General features: G+C 36.2%; 1 protein-coding gene across 1 annotated transcript in view; it reads left to right on the forward strand.

Annotated features, from left to right (window-relative positions):
• TLL1 (tolloid-like 1) overlaps positions 1 to 26,554 on the forward strand; it is a 374,269-nt gene that overhangs the window by 150,712 nt on the left and 197,003 nt on the right. Inside the window, exons 2-5 of the mRNA XM_006896658.1 lie at positions 8,914 to 9,024; positions 13,212 to 13,292; positions 16,103 to 16,255; positions 16,778 to 16,895. Coding sequence (XP_006896720.1) covers positions 8,914 to 9,024; positions 13,212 to 13,292; positions 16,103 to 16,255; positions 16,778 to 16,895 — 463 coding nt within the window. The remainder of the gene's footprint in view (positions 1 to 8,913; positions 9,025 to 13,211; positions 13,293 to 16,102; positions 16,256 to 16,777; positions 16,896 to 26,554) is intronic.

Below are 26,554 nucleotides of genomic sequence, written 5' to 3' on the forward strand. Positions count from 1 at the left end.
CTAACAACAACAGAGCTGTTTTGTTTCCTTTTCAGTATCTTCAGCCTTTTGACTTTTTTCTCCCCAGAGGTAATATTTTTACTTCTGTGGAGGGATATATCCTTGGATGCTGAATTGCACTGGATATTTTCCATCAAGGCAGGATTCCTACTACATGTCAGAAGTTATTACAAGGGGGGGAAACACATTTGTGTTTCATTTTGCCTTTATTATTTTTATTATGTAAGATGTAGAAGGGCTGACAAACTCAGCTTTGTGTCCAGTTGAAGGATTCAGTTTTAAAGTGAACTACCTCATTCTGAGAGGAGTAAGAGTTTTTCTTGCAGAAAAAAGAGAAGATACTAACAAAGAGCACAACAAGCATAACTTTTGACAGAGTTAAGAACTTTAAAGATATATAGATTCTGGAATATTTCTCCAGATCTATTGAATCAGATTCACTGTGATTTCTTCTGTGCAATAAAGTTTTAGAAGCACCCTTAGTACTTCTCATTCCAACACTAGATAAGGAAGAGGAAGGTAGAGAGCCCTGAAGGCTCAGCGTCTGTAACTAGACATGTTGGAGGTCTAGAATAACTAGCATATTTGTGTTTGCTTTGAAGTATTTTATTCTTATGAACATAAATAAGCCCTAAATATATGTAATTGATTTAATTTGAAGGATATTTTGTTTAGACAGATCACTTCTTTCTTAAGATGTCTGGCTTTAGTGATAGTGGAGCAGCAGTGATAAATGCTGTCATTATCTGAACCCTGTCATAATCTGAATTCAATTTCAGACATTCATTCCAACCAAGGCGTGACAATATGCACATCTAAAGATTTCAGCCTAGCAAACCCCATCTGCCCGTTCTACTCCACTTATATAGTTATGTTCCACAATTCAGAACTGATTCAGAACTCCAGCTGCAATGAATTGTTGAAGACAATTGCCTGTAATTCTACAGATGAACTGATAGATTAAAAATGTCTGCCTTTGTTTGAGTGAGCAGTTCAACTCATTACTGTGGAGGCCACCAGATGGCCTCCTACTGGGTTACTATGTAATCAGAAGCAACTCAACAGAACCCAACAGCAACAATCTAGAACTATAAATGACTATTCTGTAAACACTAAGGAGTCTGACAAAGTAAAGAGATGCTTAATGTTTTTGTATCTATTCAGGGGTGCTCTGGTGGCTTAGTGGTAAGAAATTGAACTGCAGTCCCAAAGAAATACAGTTCGAACACATCAGCTGCTCCATGAGAGGCCATTCTTCTCCTGTGCAATTAACTGCCTTTGAAAATTTACTAGAAAGTTAACTCTGAGTCGGTTCTGACTCGATGGCACACAACAAAAACATTAATTCCTGGTGGCTTAGTGGTGAAGAATTGCTTTGCCAGCCCAAAGGTATATAGTTCAGATCTACTAGCTACTCTGCAGGGAAAAAAATGGACAATCTCTTCACTTGATTTACACCCTTAGAAACCCAAAGGAGAGTCAATTATGAGTGGGCTTCAATTTAATGGCAATTAAAGAGTGAACTCTTTTGTTATTCCATCATGATTTATAGAATTTTTCTTCATTAAATCATATAAAAGGTATACTTAGAATAGAAATGAAGTTAAAAGAATTCCTATGTTTTAGAATAATGATTTTGAAGCTCCTAAAAATATAAATCATGTATTATTCATCATAAAAGTCAAGCCCTGTGAGCCTAGTAGATGCCTAAACGAGTGTTGTTTTTCAATAGTGCTTATAGTAATTATGTATATATTTTCTAAAGACTCGAGACAATCTCATTTCGAAAATGTTGTCTTTTTAAAAATAGTGTTTTTATTAATTTGCAAATACATTAAAATATAGCATAGTGTATTGTTATAAAAGTACAATATCGTTTTTTAAAATATTGTTTTAATTAAGATATACTATTCCAGAGATGAAAAGGGGAGGAAAATGAGGTTGCTTTCATAGTTTAAAAAGTCATTTCTAGATTCGTCTTGAAATACAATGTTCTAAGTGATAGGATAACATCCATACACAATAAAGAAAGTGCAGTGAATATCACTATCATTCAAATTAAACACCAACAACCAGAGCCAATGAGAAGGAACATGCAATCAAGATGCATTAATTATAATAGATGAATGGAATGAAAAAGTTGGGACAAGAAGAAGGATCAGTAGTTGGTAAACATGGACAATGAGGCTAGAGATAGAATGATATAATTCTGTACAGTCATGATTTATTCATTGCAAATACCTTTTATAAGAAACATAAACACAGACTACATGCATGGACTTCACCTGATGCTATGCATGGGAATCGGATTGATTAAATCTGTGGAAAGAATCACTGGAGAAGCTCAACATCAGCTGTGAAAACTAGGCCAGGTACTGATTGTGGAACAGACCACTAACTGTTCATATGCAAGTTAATACTAAAGAAGGTTAAATCAACCTACAACCAGGAGAAGACAAAATAGATGAATGGGATCTTTTAAGAATCAAATCCCTATGCACATCCAAAAACTTCTCCAACAGGGTCAAAAGGGAAGCCACAGACTGGAAAAAGTATATGGTAATGACATATCAGATAAGGGACTTATATCCAGAATTTATAAAATACTTGAGCACCACAACAAGATAAAGGTAAATAATCCAATTGAAAAATGGGCACAGGATGTGAACAGACATTTCACCAAAGAAGACATTCAGATGGCTTACAAGCACATGAAGAAATGTTCAAAATCCCTAGCTCTAAGAGAGATGCAAATTAAAACAACTATGAAATATCATCTCACCCCAGTCAGAATAGCAAAATTTAACAGAACAGCAAGTAACAAATGCTGGCGAGGTTGTGGAGAAACTGGAACCATTGTTCATTGTTGGTGGAAGTGTAAAATGGTGCAACCACTGTGGAAAGTGGTGTGGCGCTTTCTCATAAAGTTGCAAATAGAGATACCATTTGACCCAGCAATTCCACTGCTGGGAATATACTCCGAAGAGACCGTAACTGACCTCCAAGCAGATATATGCACACCCATGTTTATCGCAGCTTTGTTCACAATATCAAGGAGTTGGAAACAACCTACGTGCCCATCAACAAACGAATGGATAGAGAAGCTATGCTATATTTACACAATGGAATATTATGATGCATTAAAAAACAAGGAACTCATGCAATATTATTCAAAATGGGTGACCCTGGAGGACATTATGCTGAGTGAAGTATCAAAAGGACAAATACTGCATGGTGCCACTGTTGTAAAACAGGACTGACATTGGAGTTGGGGGGGAGACTAAGAAAGATGGGTTCAATAATGTATATTGCATTGAAACAGATAAGGGAGAAAACTGTTTAAAAGGGATATGTGATTAGGTATTTTTGTCATGTCAGGAGTCCAGAGCAAAGACTGCATAGTGGAGTGGATCTGGGGGAGGGTTTGTAAAACAAAGAATTTTTATTTTACTTTTCCAAGAGTGTAGTGTACTAGGAGAGAAGGCTGGAAGGAGAGAAAAGTGTAACAATGAATGAATGGAAACCCAAAGTCTCTATAAATTTCCGTTGAAATTAATAATAAATTAAAAAAAAAAGGTTAAATCAAATCCACAGGAACCAAAATTTGGCCTTGAGTTTGTCCCACCCAAATTTGAGGGCTTGAAAACTAATGAATGAAGACTGGATAAGCTATGATATAAAACGAGGATATAAAAAAAATATTATCCAGGAAGAATGCAATGAGTCATTACCAAGACAAAGGAGGAAGAGACCAAGATGGATGTCAGAAGAGACTGAATATTGCGCTAGAGCACCGAGAAGCCAAAACAAAGGAAGAAATCTAGAAGTTAAGGAGCTGAATAGAAGATTTCAAAGGGAGGGTGGGAAGACAAAGTAAAGTATTATAATGAAATGTGCAAAAAGCCAGGGTCAGAAAATCAAATAGGCCAGACTTGCTCAGCATTTCTTAATCTGAAGGAACTGAAGAAATAATGCAAGTCTCAAGTTGCAATACTTAAAGATGCTTTGGGCAGAATGTTAAATGATCCAGGAAGCGTTAAAAAAAAGGAATATAGAGTCATTGTACCAAAAAGAATTGGCTGACAGAAGAATTTCATGGAACAAAGTATGACTCAGAGCCTGTGGTGAAGAGGGAGGAAGTTCAAGCTGCTCTGAAGGACTTGGCAAAAAAAAAAGGGGGGGGGGAAGGGAAAAAAATAAGGCCTCAGGAATTGATTGCATACTAACTGACATATTTCAACATACAGATGCTGCCCTGCTCACGCTTACCAAGTTGTGCCAGGAAATCTGGAGGAAAAGTACCTGGCCAACTGACTGGAAGAGATTCATATTTGTTCTCATCCCAGAAAAAGGTGACCTGATAGAGTATGGAAATTATCAAATATTAAAATCATATGCAAGCAATATCCTGCTGAAAATATAAAAAATGAACTAGAACAGCACATCAACAGAGAACTTCCATATGTGCGGGCTAGGTTTAGAAAAGGCTATGGTTGTTGTTGTTATTAGGTGCCATCCAGTCGAGTATGACTCATAGCAACCCAATAAACAAAAGATTTGAAACCAGTCCTGTCCTGTACCATCTTCACATTTCCTGACACACGAGAGCCCATTGCAGCAGTCACCTTGTCAGTCCACCTGGTTGAGGGTCTTCATCTCCTTTGCCAACCCTCCACCCTTTCCAACATTATCTCCCTTTCCAAGAAATAGAAACTTCAAGCAATATGTCCAGTGTATGTTAGGAGAGCCTCATCATTCTTGCCTCCAAAGAGCACTCTGGCTGCACCTCTCCAAGACAAAACTATTTGTTTTCTTGACTGTCCATGGAATGCTCAGTGATTTTCTCCAACATCCCAGCTCAAAAACATCAATTCTTTTTTCTGTCATCTTTATTTATTTTCCAGGTCTTGGATGCATAGCTAGTAATTGAAAAGACCATGGACTGAATCAGACACTCCTTAATCCTCTGATATCACTCCTCAATAATTTGGAATGCTTCATAGCTGTATATTTTCCCATTACAAGACATCTCCTTATTTCCTGATTATGTGTACCAAGGGTGTTAATTGTGGATCCAAGTAAGATAAAGCTGTTGACAGTTTCAATCTCCTCTCCATCTATCATGACACTGCCTATAGGTCTAGTTGTAAGAATTATTTTTTCTTGATATTGAGATGCAATCCATACTGAAGGCTGCATTCCTTGATTTTCTGCAACAATTGCTTCCAGTCCTCCTCACTTTCAGCAAGCAAGGTTGTATCGTCTGCATTACACAGGCTATTGATTAGTCTCCCTCCAGTCCTGATGCCACACTCCTCTTCATAGAGCATCGCTTCTCGTTTAATTTGCTCAGCATATAGATTGAACAGGTATGGAGATAGACTACATCCCTGACACACTCCCTTCCCAGTTCTAAACCATGCAGTGCTTCACTGCTCCGTTGGCACAACAGCCTGCTGGTCCAGGTATAGGTTCCTTGTGAGCACAGTCAAGTGCTCTGGGATTCCCATTCTTCTCGATGTCAGCCACAGCTATCATGATCCACACAGTCAAACACCTTTGCGTAGTCAATAAAGCACAAATAGACGTTCATCTGATATTCTTTACTTTGGGCCAGGATCCATCTGATATCAGCAATGATATTCCCAGTCCCATGGACTCTTCTAAATCCTGCTTGAACTTCTGACAATTCCCTGTCTATGTACTGTTCCAGCTATTTTTGAATGATCTTCAGCCATATTTTGTCAGCATGTGATATCAATGATTGATAATTTCCACATTCAGTTGTATCCCACTTCTTAATAGGAACAAATGTTGACCTCTTCCAATCCTTTGGCCAGACAATTGTTCTCCAAATTTTCAGGCATAGACTGGTGAGTTCATCCAAGGCTGCATCTATTAATTGAAACACGTCAATTGGTGTCCCATCCATTCCTGAGGCCTTATTTTTTGTCAATGCCTTCAATGAAACTTCTGCTTCCTTTTGCATTACCATTTGCTCCTGTTCATATGGTAGTTCATGAAATTTTTCAGTGTCTATCAATTATTCTGATACAGTGACTGTAGTCCCTCCATCTTCTGTGTATTCCATATGTATTCTGTCTATTCCCTCCACCTTCTTTTGATGTTTTCTAGGTCATTCAATACATTGCCTATAGCATGTTCGAACATTGCAATATTAGACCTAAATATGTTTTTCTGTTCTTTCAGCTTGAGAAATGCAGAGCGAGTTCTTCCCTTTTAATTCTCCAATTTCTTCACATGCACATTCCACTAAATTATTTTGCTTTGTCCTCCTGAGCTGCCCTTTGAATCTGTCTGTCCAGCTCTTTTACTTTGACATGTTTTCCTTTATATTTGGTTTCCTAATGATAATTGATAATTGGTAACTGGAATGCAAAAGTAGGAAAGAATAAAAAAGGAACATTAGTTGGAAAATATGGGCTTGATGATACAAATGAAGCTGTGGTACAAGGGATATTACAGTCAATGTTAGATGGTTCTTGGCCGAAAGTAGAGAATACCAGAGAAAATTTTCAGTGTTTCTTTGACTGTGCAAATACATTTGATTGTGTGAGCACAACAAATTGTGACTAACCCTGAGAGAATGGGTATCCCAGAACACTTCGTTGAGAAACCTCTCCAAGGTACTGAGGAGCAATGTCAGCCATTCTGGAGACCAAGGTGCACCTGATCCAGGCCATGGTCTTTTTCATTAATTGCTGTGCTTCAGAGAGCTGGACAATGACTAGGGATGATAAAAGGAGAGTTGATGCCTTTGAGCTTTGGTGCTGGAGAAGAGTATTGAATATACCATGGAGTGCTAGAAGAACAAACAAGTATGTCCTGGAGAGGGTGAAGCCAGGCTGCTCCTTGGAGGCAAGGATTCTGAAGCTTCATCTTACATACTCGGGACATGTTGCAAAGAGGAACCAGTCCTTGGAGAGGGATGTCATTCTTGGGAGGGTCGTCGGACGGCGCAGGAAAGGAAGACCCTCGATTACATGGATTGATTCTTTCACTGGGTAATGGGGATAGGTGTGTCAGAGACAGTGAAATTGGCAAGGGATAGAGCAGGGTTTAGGGCTGTTGTACATAGGGTCACAATGAGGCACAAGCAACTTGATGACTCATAACAACAACAACAACAACCACCTACTGAAACCAGGAGACAGTGGTCAGAACAATGCAACGGAACACTGCATGGTTCAAAATCAGAAAAGATGTATGCCAGGTATCCATCCTATCTTCATATCTTTTCAATCTATATGAGGAACAGATCTTCCAGGAATCTGGGCTATAAGAGGAGGATTGGAGGAAGACTCATCAACAACCTACATTATTCAGATGACACAACCCTGTTTGCTGAAACTGAGGAGAACCTGAGGTGTTTGTTTCAGAATGTCAAGAACTGAAGCTCTCAATATGGACTGAAGCAAAACATTAAGAAAACAAAGAGTCTAACTTCTGGGCTGATTAGTAGCATCTTTATAGACTGTGAAGAGATAGAGATTGATAACAGTTTCCGCTTGCTTGGCTCCACAATAAACACTCTTGGTACCAACAATCAGGAAAACAAAAGACGAATTACATTGATAAAATCTGCTCTCAGGGACCTCTCCAGAGTATTGAAGAGCAATGATGTCAGTCTGGAGACTAAGGTTCCTGTGATCTAGGCCATGGTCTTCACAGTTATTTGCTATGCATCAGAAGGCAGGACAATGACTAAGAATGATAGAAGAAGAATTGATTCCTTTGAGTTGTGGTGCTGAAGAAAAGTATTGAATATACTATGGACTGCTAGGAGGAAAAAACAAGTTCCTTCTGGAGGGGGTGAAACCAGGCAAGTATTCTGAAGCTTCATCTCCCATACTTTGGGCATGTTGCAAGGAGGAACTAGTCCTTGGAGAGGAATATCATCATACTTGGAAGGGTGAATGTATGGCACAAAAGAGAAAGACCCTTGATAAGATAGATTGACTCAGTGACTGGGGTAACTGTGATAGGTGTGCCAGAAACAATGAAATTGGCTCAAGATAAAGCTGGGTTCAGAGCTGTTGTACTTAGATTATTATGATTTGCAAACAACATAATGGCACTTAATAACAACAACTAGTCTTTCTACTCTGTTGGTGAGAACCTGCTGCCTATCAAAAGGAGAAATATGTTTTCTCTGGACTTATGTGTGTGCTATAGTGGTGTACTCTGATAACAGTTTTGCTCCTAACCCAAAGGCTTTTTCTCTTGTGGTTTAAATTCAGTAATAGCTAGGTGAGAAAAAGATAGATAATCCTCTCCTGTGTGTGATTTACAGCCTCATAAACACCAATTGTGAATTAGCTTTGAGTCAGAATCTACTTGATGATCGGAGTTTTCAACTCTTTTATTTATCTGCAGATTAGTTTGTAATCATTTTTCCTTACATCCTTGGTACATGTTTGACTGTCTCATTGAAAATCACTGTTTTCTCCGTTTTCTTAAATATTAAAGGAAAAACTAAAGCAGAAGTGGGAGTGGGCTCATGAATTGATAGTTGGCGGGTTACAGTCTAGCCTGTAAGTGAAAACGGACTCATTGCTATTCATTCAGATCCATCCGATAGCAGATCTTCCAGCAGGTTTTCAGTAACTTCACGCATGAGAAGAGATAAATTGCCCGTTTTTCCTCACACAGAGATGCTGGTGGATTATAACTGCTACAGAGCATCCACCTTTGAAGTGGCAGCACAGCTCCCTAAGAACTATGATGCCAGCAGGGTGCCCCTGATACAGAGCAAAGAAATTCAGGTATAGCCTGAAATATCTCTGTATGAACTACATCCCCATCCATATTTTTAGCAAATTTTTCCTGATTAGCAATATTTACAGATTTCCTCTTTTAATATATTTCAATAAAGTTTTCTTTTTTTTTCAGCTGTCTTTTGGGGTGATATTGCCTTAGATGATGAAGAATTACATATATTTCAAATTGATAGGACAATTGACCTTACACAGAATCCTTTTGGAACACTTGGACATACTACAGGTATGCTGTTTCATTTGATTATGTATTTGTTACCTGTGTAAAAAAAATATGCTTTCCAAATACTGTCAGCATTCTTCAGATTGTTTTTAGTGTTTCACTGATTAATCTTGTTTTCTTGGATGGAAATGAACTTATTTAGAAAGTTAGATCTTGTTAGTTTTTACATATTTATTTACTGTATGAGCATATTATATTATTTGTTATGTGCTTAAATGTTTGATTGACTCATAACAACTCCGTATAGGTTAGATACCAATATTATTATGATTTCCTTGTGAGGAGATTTAGGTTTAGAGGGCTAAGTACCTTGAAATTTCCAGGGAGTCAGAAAGCTCTGAGTCAGGACCAGAATAAATTCTAACACATTTCAATTTTCATGGTTTGGGGAAAAAATCTTATATTTGGTTGCCCCTACCAGGTATTGAGTTGCAAAATGTAAATTATTGCTAGGAAAAGTATATAAACTATTCAGAAAAAAGTATTCAGAAAAAAACTATTCAGAAAAAAATTCTTACTGAAAATTATTAAATAATACATGTGTGAGCTTTGTAGTATTAATTATAATACTGCTTGGTTCTAATTGTAGAATACTTTTATTAATGATTTACAGTACATTGGTAAAAATTTTATTCTATTGTAATGGAGCAAAAGCACAAGTTTAGCATTTGTTTTTTTGTTAATTAACACTAAACAGATATTTGTGGTCATACTTTCTAACTCATTGTACACACACACACACACACACACACACACACACACACACTTCTTCACTCCTATTTTTATTTTTATAAATTTTTCCTTGTATTCAGCAGAAAATGTGCCACTGAATTAAGATTGGTTTTATTGTGTCTTAATCCCTTTAGTTTACCTTTCTCCCAATTCTATATTATGAAAACTTTTAAATATATAGAAAAGTTCAAAAGAGAATGTAATAGATACCAAGATAAAGATAGTCCCAGTTTTCAGATTTAATTTTAAACAATTAAATAAAAACAGTATTCATTAAACCATTGAGTTAGAACTCACCCTCTATTAGGTTTTTGCTTAGAGGAGATAATACATCTTTTTTCCCAAGGAGTAGGTGATAGATTTGAGCTGCTGGAGAGGTGATACTTTCATATTTGTTGATAATTACTGTATTTTCTGTGGATGTGCATGAATGCGCATACATGTACTTCTGTAAAAATAAACTTTTTAAATAAATAGAAGACCACAGGACTTTAATATTATAGATTAGTGTGAACTTGTTAAGAATAAAAATATATTCTTATGTAACTGATATTCCATTAGCATATCTATGAAAACTTCAAAATAAAAATGTCTTTAAAAAATAAGAAACTTAAATAATAACACATAATGTCTAAAAATATTATTCTTTCTCCTTTGTTATATCTAGTATCTTTCCTGTTACAGATACCCATACAGGAGAGAAAACTGCTATATTATTTAATCACAGATAGTGCATTTCTTTAGAAGGTGTTTATTAGCTGAGCCATGTAACACTTTGATTAAAGCAATCTATTTAGATGCTAGTGCAATGACACAGCACAGCAAAATCCTAGACTTCTAAACTTTGTGTTTAGGCTTTAATGAAAATTTTTATTACTTTCTAGCTGCATTTAGGTAATTTTTTTTTATTCACAAACGCCCATTCACTTATTTTAAGGACATCCATTTTCAATTATTTTTTTTTAAAACCACACATCTTTTTTCCCTCCTTTCATTTGTAGTTAAACTTTCAAATAGTAATAAATAGAAAAAATACTATTTTTAAATATATTAAATAATGTAAATTATTTAGTTCAGTATAAAAACATTCTTTATATATGTGAAATACATACATTAAAAAATTCAGTAACAACTTGCCCTGTTCAGTTGTTTTTAAGGATATACGAATATTCTATTTTTTCTTACTATCTCTGTTTTCCATTTTGTTAACTTACTTGTGCTAACTTAACTGTATTTCTCCATTTCTATATTTTTAGGCTGCATGGCCTTTCTCACATATATATATTTTATTTATGTATTTTATTTTAATATATGTGGGGGAAACCATTTATTTCCTGCAATTTCATTTTATCTCAATGAACGATATATACAACTTTTTGTTAAAATTACTGAGCTTATTCAAAATTACTAAAAATTTTATTATTCAAATGATTGCCATCAATTGTTTTGATATATTTTTAAAAATTGTCTACTCCTATCTCTGTAATTAATTTGAAGTATATTTCCTTTTTCTTATAAAGAATGAGAAAACTATTTTATAAATCTGTTCGTATGCATTTTAAGACTATCCAATATAAAACATACTTGTTACATAATTGGCGTTACAGACCATACATTAAAACATACACAAATACCATACTAAAAAATGTATTTTGTAACTGCTTGGGAATGAAAGCCCTTAAATATTACCTCATCTTTCTAAAATGTTCAATGAAAAAATTTCATTTATTTTTTTTCTCATGGGACACAGCAAAATTCTGACCACATAATGCAAATAATTGAGTCGTCAGTGAATAAACACTCTAACGTATATGCCTTATAAGGACTGGATATTTTTTCTCTTAAGATGTTTAATGTCACCAGGCTTTATTAATGTTTTTGTTCCTAATCAGCTCCAATCAAGATAATTAGGTTTTAATAATAATTACAAAAGGAGAAAAGAATTAAAAGGAAAAAGTTTAAAGTCTGAGAACAGTTCTTTGTCTTCTCAGATTTCTGACTGTTTTTAATGATCTTGGTCCAAAGTTACTCGTGAACTGTAGACAATGTTTGGTACACTTTCATTGCAGTGTTCTAATGCCATTAGAAGTTATGTTGTTTGTATGGTCAATAATATCCATTTCTTATATCTTTATGAAAAATTTAAGAATAAAGAAACAGGAAAAAATAATGAAGGCAGTAATTAATTGAAAGTCTTCGAATTAGAACCAGACAACTTTGATTTTTAGCAAATGATATGCTTTCCAGCTTATGACAGAAACATACATTTTCTTGTCATTGTTGTTATAAGATATATTCCTTATTTCAACCCTCCCCCTACCTTTTTTTTTGAGTCATATGATTTTTTTAACATCTCTATAAATTTTACAAATTATGTAACTGTAGAAATCATTCCCAGATCCGATGTTTTCTAGTGGAATTTTACCTTGTGATTTTCTCATATATGTATTGTTATTACTGGTTTTTACTAACTGTAGAACTAGTTTCCATTTTTTTTTAAGATCATAGAGGTATTATAAAATTTCATATATTTTTAGAAGATTTCCAATTTATCATAACTCACATTATTTCTTCTGTGATTTTATTTCTTGATTGGAGTTCTGCTTTCATTGGGGAAATTTGTTCAACAGAAAGAGTAACTTACTGTCGTTGTGTACCATAGAGTCGGAACTGCTCCATAGCTGACCCTCTGTCGGGTTTTCTGAGGCAGTTAATCGCACAAGAGGGATTGTCCATCCTTCTCCCGCTGAGCAGCTGGTGGCTTCAAACCCCATGCCTTTGGCATTGCAGTGGATTCACAGTGGAGGAAAAATGCTTGCTGTTTCAATAGATGATCTATCATTATGAAGTCCAAATGTCGTACTTTAAAGCTGTATTGAAACAGATGAGGGAGCGAACAGTTTATAAGCGATAGGGTATAATGGTTATCACAAGAGTCCAGAATTAACGTTGCATAGTGGAGTATACTCGGGGCGAGGAGGTGGGGGATTGTATACTAACGAAGGAATTTTTATTTTACTTTTTAAAGAGAGGAGCGAACTGGTGGGGGGGGGCAGGTGGACAGGAAGATGAGTGCAACAATGAATGAATGGAAATCCAAAATCTCTGTAAATGTTCATTAAAATTAATAAGATAAAATTTAAAAGAGTAAAAAAATGTATTGTAACTGCTTGGAAATTAAGGCACTAAAGGATTACCTCATCTTTCAAAAATGTTCAATAAAAAAATCAAGCATAAACTGCTATCTCTGCCCCTCACCTATTGGTTCTCTTTTAAAGCTAAAATTTTCTATTTTGGATTATTTTTACCTCTTTACAGATTCATGAATAGCCATAATGTTAACACTACATAAAAGTACAGTTCACAAAAAAGAAGTCAGATAGTCTATTATTATAGTTCATTAAAAGAAAATTGAAGACCAGTGAATAGAACTTAATTATCTTCTTTTATTCTTTAAGGTGGACTTGGAGACCATGATATGTCAAAGAAACGAGGGGCCCTCTACCAACTCATAGACAGGATAAGAAGAATTGGCTCTGGTATATCAATGTTTAAAGTTGCAGACGCTTGACTTGAAGTACAGTAAATATTATACTCATAGAAGTTTGGCTTATTGAAATCAATGTTTGATTATGACATGGAGTATCTAAAAGACACATGCTGTGAAAAATCCTTCATTTGTTTTCATTTTGTATATTTTGTACATATTTCATATATATATATATATATATATATATATATTTAAAAGTTCAATTTTGGAAAGATACAAAGTTCCTCTAAATTCTTTTAAGCTTTTTCTAGATAAAAATAGTTATTTAATATTTTTTTTAGTTAATTTGTTCTTTCACTGGATGTTTTCATAGTAAATGAAGGTAAAATAATTATAATCTATGATTAAAACCTGATGAAATAAAACCTAATCAAAATAAATTGAAACATTGATTTATTAGATAATGAAAGGTAGTTGAAACATAATTGTCTACTCAAAAATATAATATAGTTGAAATATGGAGATTAATAGCTTTCTGGGCTAAAAAAGAGTTATTTTTATAATATTGAGTTAATTTAACACTGAAGCTGTGCTGCATTCCCAAAGGCACATGGTACGAGGCCCCCACTTGCTCCATAGAAGGATAGGCAATCTCCTCCCATGTGATTAACTGCCTCTGAAAACTCACTGAAGGGTCTGCTATGGGTCGGTTCCGATTCGATAGTAAACAACAACAATCTGGTAGCCTAGTGGCAAGAAGTTCTACTGCAATCCCTGAAAACATGCCTGAAGCACCTGCTGCTCTGAGGGAGGAGGCAGGCTGGGCAGTCTCCTCCTGTAAGATTAACAGCCTTTGAAAACCTGCCAGAGGGTCACTTATGGGTCTATTCTGTCTCTAAGATATGTGACAATTGTAGGGTTTAGGGTTGTAGATTTCAAATCCTCTAGGCTTGATCAAATATTCTTCTGAGTGGTATAGCACTGCTCTGTTCATTTGCTGTACAGAGGTAACTTGTGGTTGCTGTGATGTATTTAGATCACAGTATTTAGACACTGTGACACTGATATATCCAATGTGATAATGGTTACCCATGGTGGAAAGTGTTTGGTGGAGCTCCACGATTAAAACAAGCTTTGAAGCAAGAGTGGCATCCACTTCCGAAATTACTTCTCTCTGGAAACTCTATGAACGTGGAGAAATGATGAAAGTTATACAAGTGTTCAAGTCTTTTGTTCATAGAGTCACTATGAGTCATCTATGACTCAGTGTCACTTAACAACAGTAACAGGTAAATATAATAAATAGTAATGCTAAATTCTGAGTCTAGTATTTCTTGAGTTATTCTGTAAGGAATAAATTTCCTAAAGTTGCTTTTGTCAGGATACCAAAAAAATAAGCAACTGACTCACAGCTGCCCCTCTAGCAAGTTTCTAGATATTGTAATACATGAGAGGAGATTTCTAATCTTTCTTCTATGGAGAAGCTGGTTAATTTGAACCACGTATTTTTAGGATTGGCAGTGTAATTCCTTGCCCACCAGACCACCTAAGCTCAAGAATATAAGAGATAGACATATGCTATATGTGTTTATATGAATTATATACTGTTGTTAGTTTCTGTTGGGTTGATTTTGACTTATGGTGACCTCATGTGTGCAGAACAGAACTGCTTTGCAAAGTTTTCAAGGCTGTGTTCTTTTCAAAGTAGATTGCCCAGGCTGTCTTCCAATATGTTTCTCGACAGAGAGTTTTGGCCCTTACAATTTTGACTAGTGTTTCAAATGCTTTACTGCTTACACCACTCAAGGATGAAGTACACCAGTATTAAAATATTTATCAATAGTGTCACATGAATAAAAAAGAATAATCCTTCAAATTTAGTAAAAACAAAATGTAACAAAAATGTCGCTAAGGTCATCAATAAAAGTAAGTGATTAGATCCTTGAAAGTATTTTAGGAATAGGCTGCATATCTTGTTTGAATTTTCAGGATGTATTTGTTCTATAAATCATGCTGTATACCATTATGTGAAATTTGAAAGGATTAGAATGAAGGTAGCCCATTGCCCCAGATTACAAAGACTATATCTAACTTTACTTATAATATCTATACAATGTAATATACTTGAATTTAGACTTTACTGCAGAATATAAACTATAATTTTAAGGATTAAGCTAAAGTAAGAAAAATGTGTAATATCATGTACTCAATGACGTCATGAGTTGGATTTGACTAGACATCAACTTCTTTTTTCCTTATACAGAATCTGTTTTATTAAATCCAAGATCTCTGTAAATGTTCATTAAAATTAATAAAATAAAATTTTAAAAAATGTTATTTTATCATATGAGACTATTAGTGAACTGGATAAACTACATTTCCATTTTTGTTGACCATGACTCATTGCAGTACAATATACAACAGATCAAAATTTTACTATTTTAGAACAAATAAATTTATTTTTCTGTGGCCTACAAGCAAGTCTAACTTCTGTCTGCCATATGCTACTATATGCATTGTCGTTGTGTACCGCAGTCAGAACCGACCCATAGCTGACCCTACAGCCGGTTTTCAGAGTCAGTTAATCCCAGGTGGTAGCCTTGAACTGTGTACCCGCAGGATTGCAGCACAGCCCATTGCTCAAAAATCATTAGGATCAGTATTTTTACATTAAGTACTTAAATACTTAGTTTTTTAACAAGGATGCCATATGAGGGAAGCTTTTCTTTAATGTATTTTGACTTCAGGCATATATGTAGAAATATGTAAATAAGACATTTCAACTTTTGTCCTTTAAGAGGTAGATGACTTCCTGACCAAAGACTTCTGTTTCACAGAATCTTTTAAATGTCACTGCAGGCTTGGAGCAAAACAGCACAGTTAAGGGAAAAGTACCTCTAAAATTCTCAGGGCAAAATGAGAAAAATCGAGTCCCCAGAGCTGCTACATCACGAAATGAAAGAATATGGCCTGGAGGCGTTATTCCTTATGTTATTGGAGGGAACTTCACTGGTAAGCTATTCTTAGAGTCTCCATTTTGTCAAAGAAATAATAGCTATTATAGAGGGTATTCTATATGTTTGTAGAATACTAATGTATAAATACCTTATTAAATCACACTTGAAAATGACATATTCATTTAGGTTTTTAGTTCAGAATATCTCTGAGATGGAAAATTATTTTTAATTTTATGTTCTGAGAAGCAAAAGATTTCTTTCAATTTCAAATTGTTTCAAATGTGCCCATTAAATCTGAGAGTTGATCTATCTTGTACTGACAGGAAGACCGTAGGCCTCGTTTGCTGAAACTTTTACACACATAATGCTTGTAGAGACAGTGAGTCATAACGTACTGATTATAAGATGAATATACTTTCTTAACAGTGACTCATTTGTGATATTATGGCTTGACATTCTTCATTGATAACAATAGTAGCATTCTGAACTATCCAGCCAGATTCATAATAGAGAAACTGGTATGAACACTCCTTCCTGGGGCAGACACTGTTTTAGTAATTTCATACACTTTTTCCAGGCAGCCAGAGAGCCATGTTCAAACAGGCTATGCGACATTGGGAAAAACACACTTGTGTGACTTTCATTGAAAGAACTGATGAAGAGAGTTACATTGTATTCACATATAGACCTTGTGGGTAAGTAGAAAAGGAAGAAGTCTTTACCTTAAGACATCTTAAGACAGAAAAACCTAAATGTCTAACTGCTCATTCATTTCCCAATGTATACTTTATACATTATACAGAAGTAACTTCTGTGGTATAGTTGGTTACATGTTGTGGGGCTAACTGTAAGTTCAGTGGTTTGAATCTACCAGGCAGTCCATAAGAGAAAGATGGGCAATCTTTTGTCTTCTCATGTGAAGATTTGCAGATTCAGAAAACAGTGGAGGATAACTGAGTCAAAATTGACGTGAAAGAAGTGAGTATACATGAGATGCCTGAATTTTACATAAGAAAGTGTATTACTTAACCACAGACTTTTAGCATCAAACCCAATTTTTTTCTTCCACTGCCTTACTCTTCCTTCTCTTCTGTCATACTGGCATTGCCAACATCTCACTCAAACTAGAAACTTTTTCATTGTTCTTCTTTGATTTTATTGTACTTCCTAAGTTTCTGTTGATACTTACTATATCCTTTTGATATCATCTATGTCATTACTTTTATTCATTAATTTCTTTATTATTTAGTGCCTAATCTGTTTCAGATGCTTCACAATTTATTATTATTAGAATAATTTTCTTAAATTATAAGTGAGATTAATTTTTACTACACTTTATAAAATTATTTCATGTTTCTTCTATAATTTTTATTTTTAAGTTTGCTTCTTACAAGATAAAAAAATCTAAAAATGACAGTAGAAACAATTCTGTAACTTTGAAAATACTATGTTGAATTTCAGTTGTTATTTCTATAGCACTGTACTCATGAAATTAATATCAGCCAGTTTGAAAGACCATAGAATACTAAGTTTTTAAAGCTAATTTAAAAATAATCTTTCTAGTACTGAGTCGCCAGGCTACTAGTTTAAATGTGAGGAAAAGAATTCTCTATCCAGAAACTCTTTTTGGAAATGCAGGCTGGCGAATAAAATCCATTTTTTTATATATATATAGCCTTCAAGGAATGCCATGAACTGACCACACTTTTCATTTTCAAATTCTGACATTATATCTTGCCACAAATACACTAATTAAGACATAATTGAATAATAGCAGTTCTCCAAACAATGATTCATACTTTAAAAGACTTTTTTTATTGTTAAAGCTTTCAAATGTATACAGAACTATATACAGCAATCCATCAAATTCAAGACTTATCAACTTTTTATTGCACTTTCTGTTTTCTCTTCCTTTTAAAATTTTCCTCTTTGTTTTACTCTACTTCTTTAGTTTTAAGGCAATCCCTGCCATAATATTTGTGAATATTTTTTAACTATTTCAATTTTTGGCCTTCAGGCCTGGTTTAAATTGTTTTTTGTCAAACATTCTTCTAAGTGGTATAGCACTGGTCTGTGCATTTCTGTACAGAGGTAACTCGTGGTTGCCGTGATGCTAAACATTGGGACACTGCTGTGCCAAATGTGATAATGGTTACCCATGCTGGACAGTGTTTGGTGGAGCTCCCCAATTAAAACAAGCTTGGAAGCAAGAGTGGCATCCACTTCCTAAGTTACTTCACTCTGGAAACTCTATGAACATGGAGAAACAACCAAAATTATACAATTGTTCAGGTCTTTCATTCATAGGGATGCTATGAGTTATCTGCGACTTGACGGCACTTAACAACAACAACAATTTATTTTTTTTAAAAAAATGCCTGAATAAGTATCATTATAATAACTGAACAAATTTAAAATATAATTACTTAATATAATGTACAGTCCATCTTAAATCAGACAAAAACATTTGTTTTCATATCAATCCTGATTGATAGAAACTCTTTTTAGGACTAGACTTTTCAATGAAAGGTCTAGGCACCTCTGGGTAGATTCAAATTAGTAATCTTTTAGAAACAACTTAGTGTTAACCTAAGAGCTTCCAAGTTTTTCTAAACCCAAATTGTTTTGAAAATGTTTATGAAGTTTGTTTTACCCTTGAACAGTTTTTCTCTCACTTCCCTAATTAACTTACTTTTTTCACCTGCTCTTGAATTGTTGAATAATTCTCTTAAAGATTTTCCCATATTTTGCAATCTGTGTTTGTTTCTTCTTAGTATAATTTTCTATTTCCTTTCTCTACAGTATTTCCAATATGTTAAACTTATATATAGTAAACTTAAATAAACTGAAATTGAACATGTTTTCTTTTCTTTTTTTTTTTTAATAGCAAACTTCCTACTACTTCTCTGTTGCTCATTGCCATTTATCCTTCCATTTTTGCCTTCGACCCACTGAGCTTTAGCTCTGGTCCAATGCTGATTTTTTTTCTAAGCACTAAATGCCTCCATGGTGTTATTGTTTACCTAATAAGTGTGTCTACTGTTTAGCTGAGGGATGTCTCACAGTGTAGAGCATAGAGAGTTGGAGAACTAACCTAAAGACAGCACTTCTCTGGTAATTTGAATCTGCCAGCAGCTCTGATGAAGAAAGATGAGCAGTCTCTTTCCATTCAATTTACAGCCTCCAAAATCCTCCTAGATGGTCAGCTTTGAGTCATGCTCAATGAGAAGGAGTTTGAGTTTTCTAATTGTTTGGCTAAACATTGAGCAATAGGAGTGAGTTGCTTAAGTTCTGAGAGCAACTGAAGGCCATAATCTAGGGGCAATTACACCAATCTTTCTTAAACTGGTAACCTTAGCCATTTTTATAATTTTAAGCTTTTACAAATTTCATAGTTAGCAACTACTTCCTAAATTATTATTTCAGTAGGGCTACATAGATGATATATCAAATTAAGACCCAGTGCCACCCAGTCAGTTCTGACATTTGGGAACTCTACATTTGGTAGCCAAGTTTATAAATCTTTACAGTAAGAGACTACCTTATTTTTTCCTTGTGGAGTGGCTGGTGATTCACCTTAATGACTTTTCCATTTGTAGCCCAATATGTAACATAATATGCACCGGAGTTCCTTTTAGACTAATTATAGGGGTCCAGATTTAAAATGACAAAGCGTAAGGAGCAACACGGCAATAGAGAACTGCCAGATGGGGAGGATGGGCTTAGGAGAGGTCATGGTACTAGGGAGATTATAGCTAATGCCAGAGGGATCTTGGCAGAAAGCAAAAAGTACCAGAGGAATGTGTATCTGTGCTTCATTGACTATGCAAAGGCTTTTGACTGTGTGGATCAAAACAAGCTGTGGCTGACTCTGAGAAGAATGGGAATCCCAGAACACTTGATCGTGCTAATGTGAAACCTATACTTGGAACTGGAGGCAGTTGTCAAAACAGAGCAAGGAGACGCTGCATGGTTCAAAATTGGGAAGAGGGGTCCGCTGGGGATGTAATCTGTCTCCATACCTTTTCAATTTATAATGCAGAACAAATCATTAGGGACGCTGGGCTGTACGAGAATGAATGTGGCATCAGGATTCATCAACAACCTGCCTTTATGCATATGACACAACCCTGCTTGCTGAAACTGAAGAGGTCCTGAAGCACTTGCTGCAGAAGATCAAGGACTGCAGCTTTCATTATGGATTGAAGCTCAGCATCAAGAAAACAAATATTCTCACCATGCGGCCAATTGGCAACATCAGGATGGATGGTGAAGAGATTGAGATCGTTAACAGTTTTAGTTTGCTTGGCTCCACAGTCAACATTTTTGGTACCAGCAGTCAGGAAATCAAGAGACGAATTGCATTGGGAAATTCAGCTGTCGGGGACCTCTCCAGAGTACTGAAGAACAACAGTGTCAGGCTGGAGACTAAGGTGCGCCTGATCCAGACTGTAGTCTTTGCATTTGCATGCTATGCATTGGAGACTGGACAGTGACAAGGGATGATAGAAAGAGAATTGATGCCTTTGAGCTGGGTTCTGGAGAAGAGTGTTGAATGTACCATGGACTGCTACGAGAACAAACAGGTCTGTCCTGGAGAGAGTGAAGGCTTCTCCTTGGAGTCAAGGATTCTGAAGCTTTGTGTGAAATACTTTGGGCATGTTGCCAGGAGGGACTAGTCCTTGGAGAGGGACATCATGTTTGGGAGAATGGAAAGTACAGGAGAGGAAGATTCTCCATGAGGTGAATCAGTTCAGTGGTTGGAGTAGTGGGAGTAGGTGTGTCGGAGACAATGATGTTGGCAAAGTATAGAGCAGGGTTTAGGGATGTTGTATGCAGGGTCACTATGAATCGCAAGCAACTTGATGGCACACAACAGCAACAACTAGTAGAGTATATTAGCACTTATTTCTATTTACTTTAATTTTCAAGAGCTACTGGTTGCCACACTGATGTAGTAAATGAAATGTTGTTGTTGTTGTGTGCCATTGAGTTGCTTGCGACTCATAGCGACCCTATGCACAACAGCCCTAAACTCTGTTCTGTCTTGTGCCAATCGCACTGTCTCTGACACTCCCATTCCGATAACCCCAGTCACCAAATCAATCCACCTCATAGAGGGCCTTCCCCTCCAGCGCTGTCCCTCCACCCTCCCAAGCATGATGTCCTTCTCCAAGGACTGGTCTCTTCTTACAACATGTCCAGAATATGTTAGACGGAGCCACAGAATCCTTGCCTCCAAAGAGCCACCCGGTTTAACCCTTTCCAGGATGAATCTGTTTGTTTTCCTAGCAGTCCATGGTATTCTCAATACTCTTCTCCAGCACCACAGCTCAAAGGCATCAATTCTCCTTCTATCCTCCTTGGTCATTGTCCAACTCTCTGATGCATAACAAGTGATTGCGAAGACCATGGCCCGTATCAGACGCACCTTAGTCTCCAGAGAGACACCATTACTCTTCAGTACTTTGGAGAGGTCCCGAACAGCAGACTTTCCCATGGCAATGCGCCTTTTAATTTCCTGACTGCTGGTGCCAAGACTGTTGACTATGGAGCCAAGCAAAATAAAGCTGTGTACAATCTCAATCTCTTCACCATCCATCCTGATGCTGCCAATTGGCCCAGTGGTGAGAATCTTTGTATTCTTGACATTGAGCCTCAATTCATATTGGAAGCTACAGTTCTTGACCCTCTGCAGCAGGTGCTTCAGGTCCTCCTCAGTTTCAGCAAGCAGGGTTGTGTCATCTGCATATCGCAGATTGTTGATAGATCTTACACCAATCTTGACCCCACATTTCTCCTCATAGAGGCCAGCCTCCCGGATGATATGTTCTGCATACAGGTTGAAAAGGTATGGGGATATGATGCATCCCTGGCGTATGCCCTTCCCAATTTTGAACCATGCAGTGTTCCCATGCTCCGTTCTGACGACTGCCTCCTGGCGTAAGTATAGGTTTTGGATTTGAACTATCAAGTGTTCTGGGATTTCCATTCTTTTCAGAGTCAGCCACAGTTTGTTATGATCCACACAAATGCCTTTGCATAGTCAATGAAACACAGATAGAGATTCCTTGGTATTCCCTGCTTTCAGCTAAGATCCATCTAGCATCAGCTACAATATCCCTATACCACGACCCCTTCTAAACCCAGCCTGGACTTCTGGCAGTTCTCTGCTGATGTGCTGTTCCAGTTGTTTTTGGATAATCTTCAGTAGAGTAAATGATGAAATAAAAATGATAAAAATAATATCTAGTGCTGAAAATGTGTTTTCATACCAGATTAAAGCTAGAAATAGAATTAATGAATGTTGCCATTAATATTATTGTCACTCACCACCTTTCAAGCTCTCCAAAGTAAATGATGATTTACACTAGATTTCTAAATGCCACACAAATGTCACACAGCTCTTTATGAGATAAGAGGTCCAGTATAGAAATCTGAGAGGAGTGATGTGGCCTAGCATATATCTTATTCTACTTAGCTGGGAGTGTCTTGTGAAACACAAACTTTTAACCTCTTTAGTGACATAAATGAAATTTTTTCAGAGATGAAAAAGCAACAACATTTTCAAACAACAACTACAAAGTCCATAATCATAAAATAAAAATTACATGAAATTTTGGTAAATAATGATAATTCCAAAGGAAATTTAAAAGCCACAGATGACTAGTAGCTCATCAATCAATTCCTATAAAAGAGATCATCTTATTTCTGAAGAAAAATAATGTAGATCAAACTTTAAAATATAAAAATAATGACCATAGTAATTCATAAGAATATAATAACATGAACATGTAATATCACAATTATAATAAACACAAATACATGTTTATGTGAATAATCAACAAGGCAACTTTAGGAGTTTAACTATAGAACTAAGTATCAATGGGCAAGTCACTACTACATTTTCAGCACTTCTAAAATAAGTAAGTGTTCTTCAAAACTCACAAAAGAAGATAAAAGGAATACACAGTGTTGCCATTCCAAAAATAATTGGGTACCACAAAGTCATTTCCGGAAGAAGTATATAAACCAAGAACCAATGATAGTGAAATGAGAATTTCAAGCTGCATGAAATATATTGGCAAAAATATGGCCCAAAGAACTAATAGAATATCAATTGACATATTTCAAAAAAAAGATATGGCTCTGGACATGCTCACCAGGTTATGCCAAGAAATCTGGAGGTCAACTCCTGGGGCCAACTTACTAGAGGAGAGCTATACTAATTCCTATTTGTTGTTGTTGTTGTTAAGTGCTATCGAGTCACTGGCTATTCATAGCGACCCTATGAACTAAAAATCCTGGACACCTCCTGTATAAGTTTCGTCTTTTCTCGAGGTTCATAGGGTTTCCAGAGGCAAGCTATTGTGGAAGTGGATGCTATTCCTACTTATAAAAAAAAAGAAAAAAAAAGTAACCCAACAGAGTGTGGATTTTACCAAACAAGATCACTTAGAACAGAGCAGGGAAATACTACATGCTTAAAAAAGAGGAAAGGAGTGAGCCGGGGATATATCCTGTCTCTACCTTTTCAATCTCTATGTGATACAGACCATTTGGGAAGCAGGACTTTATGAGGAGGAATGTGGCATCAGGATTGGAGGAAAACTCATCAACAACTTAAGTTATGCATATGATTCAACCTTGCTTGCTGAAACTGAAGAATGCCTAAAGTGCTTGCTGCAGAAGGTCAAGGATTGTAAACTTCAATATGGATTGAAGCTCAACATCAAGAAGAGAAAGTTTCACCACTGGGCCAATTTGCAGCACCACAATAGATGGAGAAGAGATTGAAGACGTTCTTAATAATTACCGCTTTCTTGACTTCACAATCAGCAATCTTAACACGAGCAGTCAGGAAAAAAAAAGATGAATCACATCGGGAAAATCTGCTATTAGGGACTTCAGAGTGCTGAAAGGCAACAGTGTCAGTCTAGAGACTAATCCAGTCCGTGGTCTTCATAATTACTTGTTATGCTTCAGAGAACTGGACAATGACTAAAGATGACAGAAAAAGATTCAATGTCCTCTAGTTGTGGTGCTGGAGAAGAGTCTTGAATATACCACGGACTGCCAAGAAAACAAATTGGTCTGTCTTGGAGAGGTTGAAGCCAAGTACTCCTTGAAGGCTAGGATTTTGAAGTTCTGTCTCACATACTTTGACTACGTGACCAGGAGAGATTGGTCCTTGGAGAAGGATATCATGCCTGAAAGGGTGTAGGGACAGCACAGGAGAGGAAGACCTTGGCTGAGATGGATTTATACAGTAACTGGGGCAATGAGGATTGTTGTGTCGGAATTAGTGAGACTGGCTTAGTACAGGGCAGAGTTCAAAGCTGCCGTACATAGGATCTCTATGGGATACATGCCACTCGACGACATATAACAAGAGTAACATCTCTTAGATCACACAAAAACAAGATCCACAATTGTAATCAATCTGATTTCTGTGCAGCCCATCAGGTGAGATCCATGTGTAAAATCATCGTTTATGTCATCCAAGAAAAGTTATTTGCAATGAATAATTCATTGTAAATACAAAACTCATTCATTCTATTCCAGCGTCATTTCTATCACCAAGCTCATATTTTCCAACTACTAGCCCTTCACTGTTTTCTACTTTTCACTCTGGCCATTAATTATTATTAATGCATCCTAATTCCATATTTTGTTGATCTCAGATGGCAAGATTTAGTAAAAATTCTCAATTTCCTTCTCTTTGGCTCTGATACACACCTTTCCTGAGGCTATGGGCAATATATTGAATTAATCAGAAAGTATCAAGTTGGAGGGAATGCACAGAATCACTGTACCAGAAAGAACTGATTGACATTGAAAAATTTCAGGAAGTACAATATGAACAGGACTCAATGGTAATAAAGGAGGAAGTGGAAGCTTCATTGAAGATGACAGCAGAAAACAAAACCCTAAGAATTGATAGGATACAAATTGACGTTTTTCAATTAAAAGATAAAACTTGGATGCACTCACTAGTCTATCCCAGGAAATTTGGAGGGCAGCTTTCTGGCCAATGGATAGGAAGAGGTCCATATTTGTTCCCATTCCAAAGAAAGGTTATCCAACTGAATATGGCAACTGTCGAACAATCTAATTAATATCACATGCAAGCAAAATACTGCTGAAGATCATTAAAAAATAGCTAGAACAGTACATAGAGATGCAACTAACCAAAAGTTCAAGCTGAATTTAGAAAAGGCCATGCCATGAGGGATATCATTGCTAATTCAGAAGGATTCTGGATGAAAGTATGGAATACCAATCTATTTGTGCTTTATTGACTACTCACAGACATTTGACTGTGGATCATAACAAGTTGTAGCTGAAATAAAGAAGAATGAGAGTTCCTTAATTGTGGGAGCACTTAATTTGTCCTCATGCGGAACCTATACCTGGGGGAACACTGTATGGTTTAAAATTAAGGAGAGACTGGTGTGTGTGTGTGTGTGTGTGTGTGTGTGTGTGTGTGTGTGTGTTTGTGGTGTGTAGTGAAAGAATGTTTTTCTTCAAAGAGAAAAGCGAACTGGGGGAAGGGTGGGCAAGGAGGAAAATGTGCAAAAATGAATGAATGGAAATCAAAAGGGGAACAAGGGAGTGTGTCAGGGTTGTGTTCTCTCTCCATACCTATTTAATTTGTATGTGGAACAAATTATTTGAGAATTTGGGCTCTATGAGAAGGAATGTGGCATTAGGATTGGAGAGAGACTCATCTATAAACCTGTGTTATGCAGATAACCCAAACCTAGTTACTGAAAGTGAGGAGGATTTGCAGCCCTTATTTTAGAACATCAAGGATTGCAGTGTTTCATATAGATTGCATCACAATGGCAAGAAAACAGAGATTCTTATCAGTGGACTAATCGGCAACATCATGATGGATGGAGAAGAGATTAAGACTGTCAGCAACTTGATCTTACTTGGAGCCACAATTAGCATTCGTGGTACCAGCAGTCAGGAAATAGGGAGACACATTGCTCTGGGAAAATATGCTGTTAGGGACCTCTCAAAATTATTGAGGAGTAATGATGTCAGTTTGAGGACTAAGGTACATCTGATTCAGACTATAGTCTTTCTGATCACTTAGGATGCATCCAAGAACTAACTGGACAGTGAATAAGGAGGCAGAGGAAGAACTGATGTCTTTGAGGTATGTTGTTAGAGAAGAATACTAAACATTCCATGGACTGTCAAAATAACAAACAAAAATTTTTTTGAGAAGGTGCAGCCAGAGTGCTTTTGGAGGCAAGAATGATGAAATTTCGTCTCACATTCTTTTAGCATGTGGATAGAAGTGGCTACTTTTTGGAGAGGGACATGTTGCTAGGAAGTGTGA

Source organism: Elephantulus edwardii, unplaced genomic scaffold, assembly GCF_000299155.1.
Source record: "Elephantulus edwardii isolate Elephantulus edwardi_28Jun2011 unplaced genomic scaffold, EleEdw1.0 scaffold00188, whole genome shotgun sequence".
Lineage (NCBI taxonomy): Eukaryota > Metazoa > Chordata > Mammalia > Macroscelidea > Macroscelididae > Elephantulus > Elephantulus edwardii.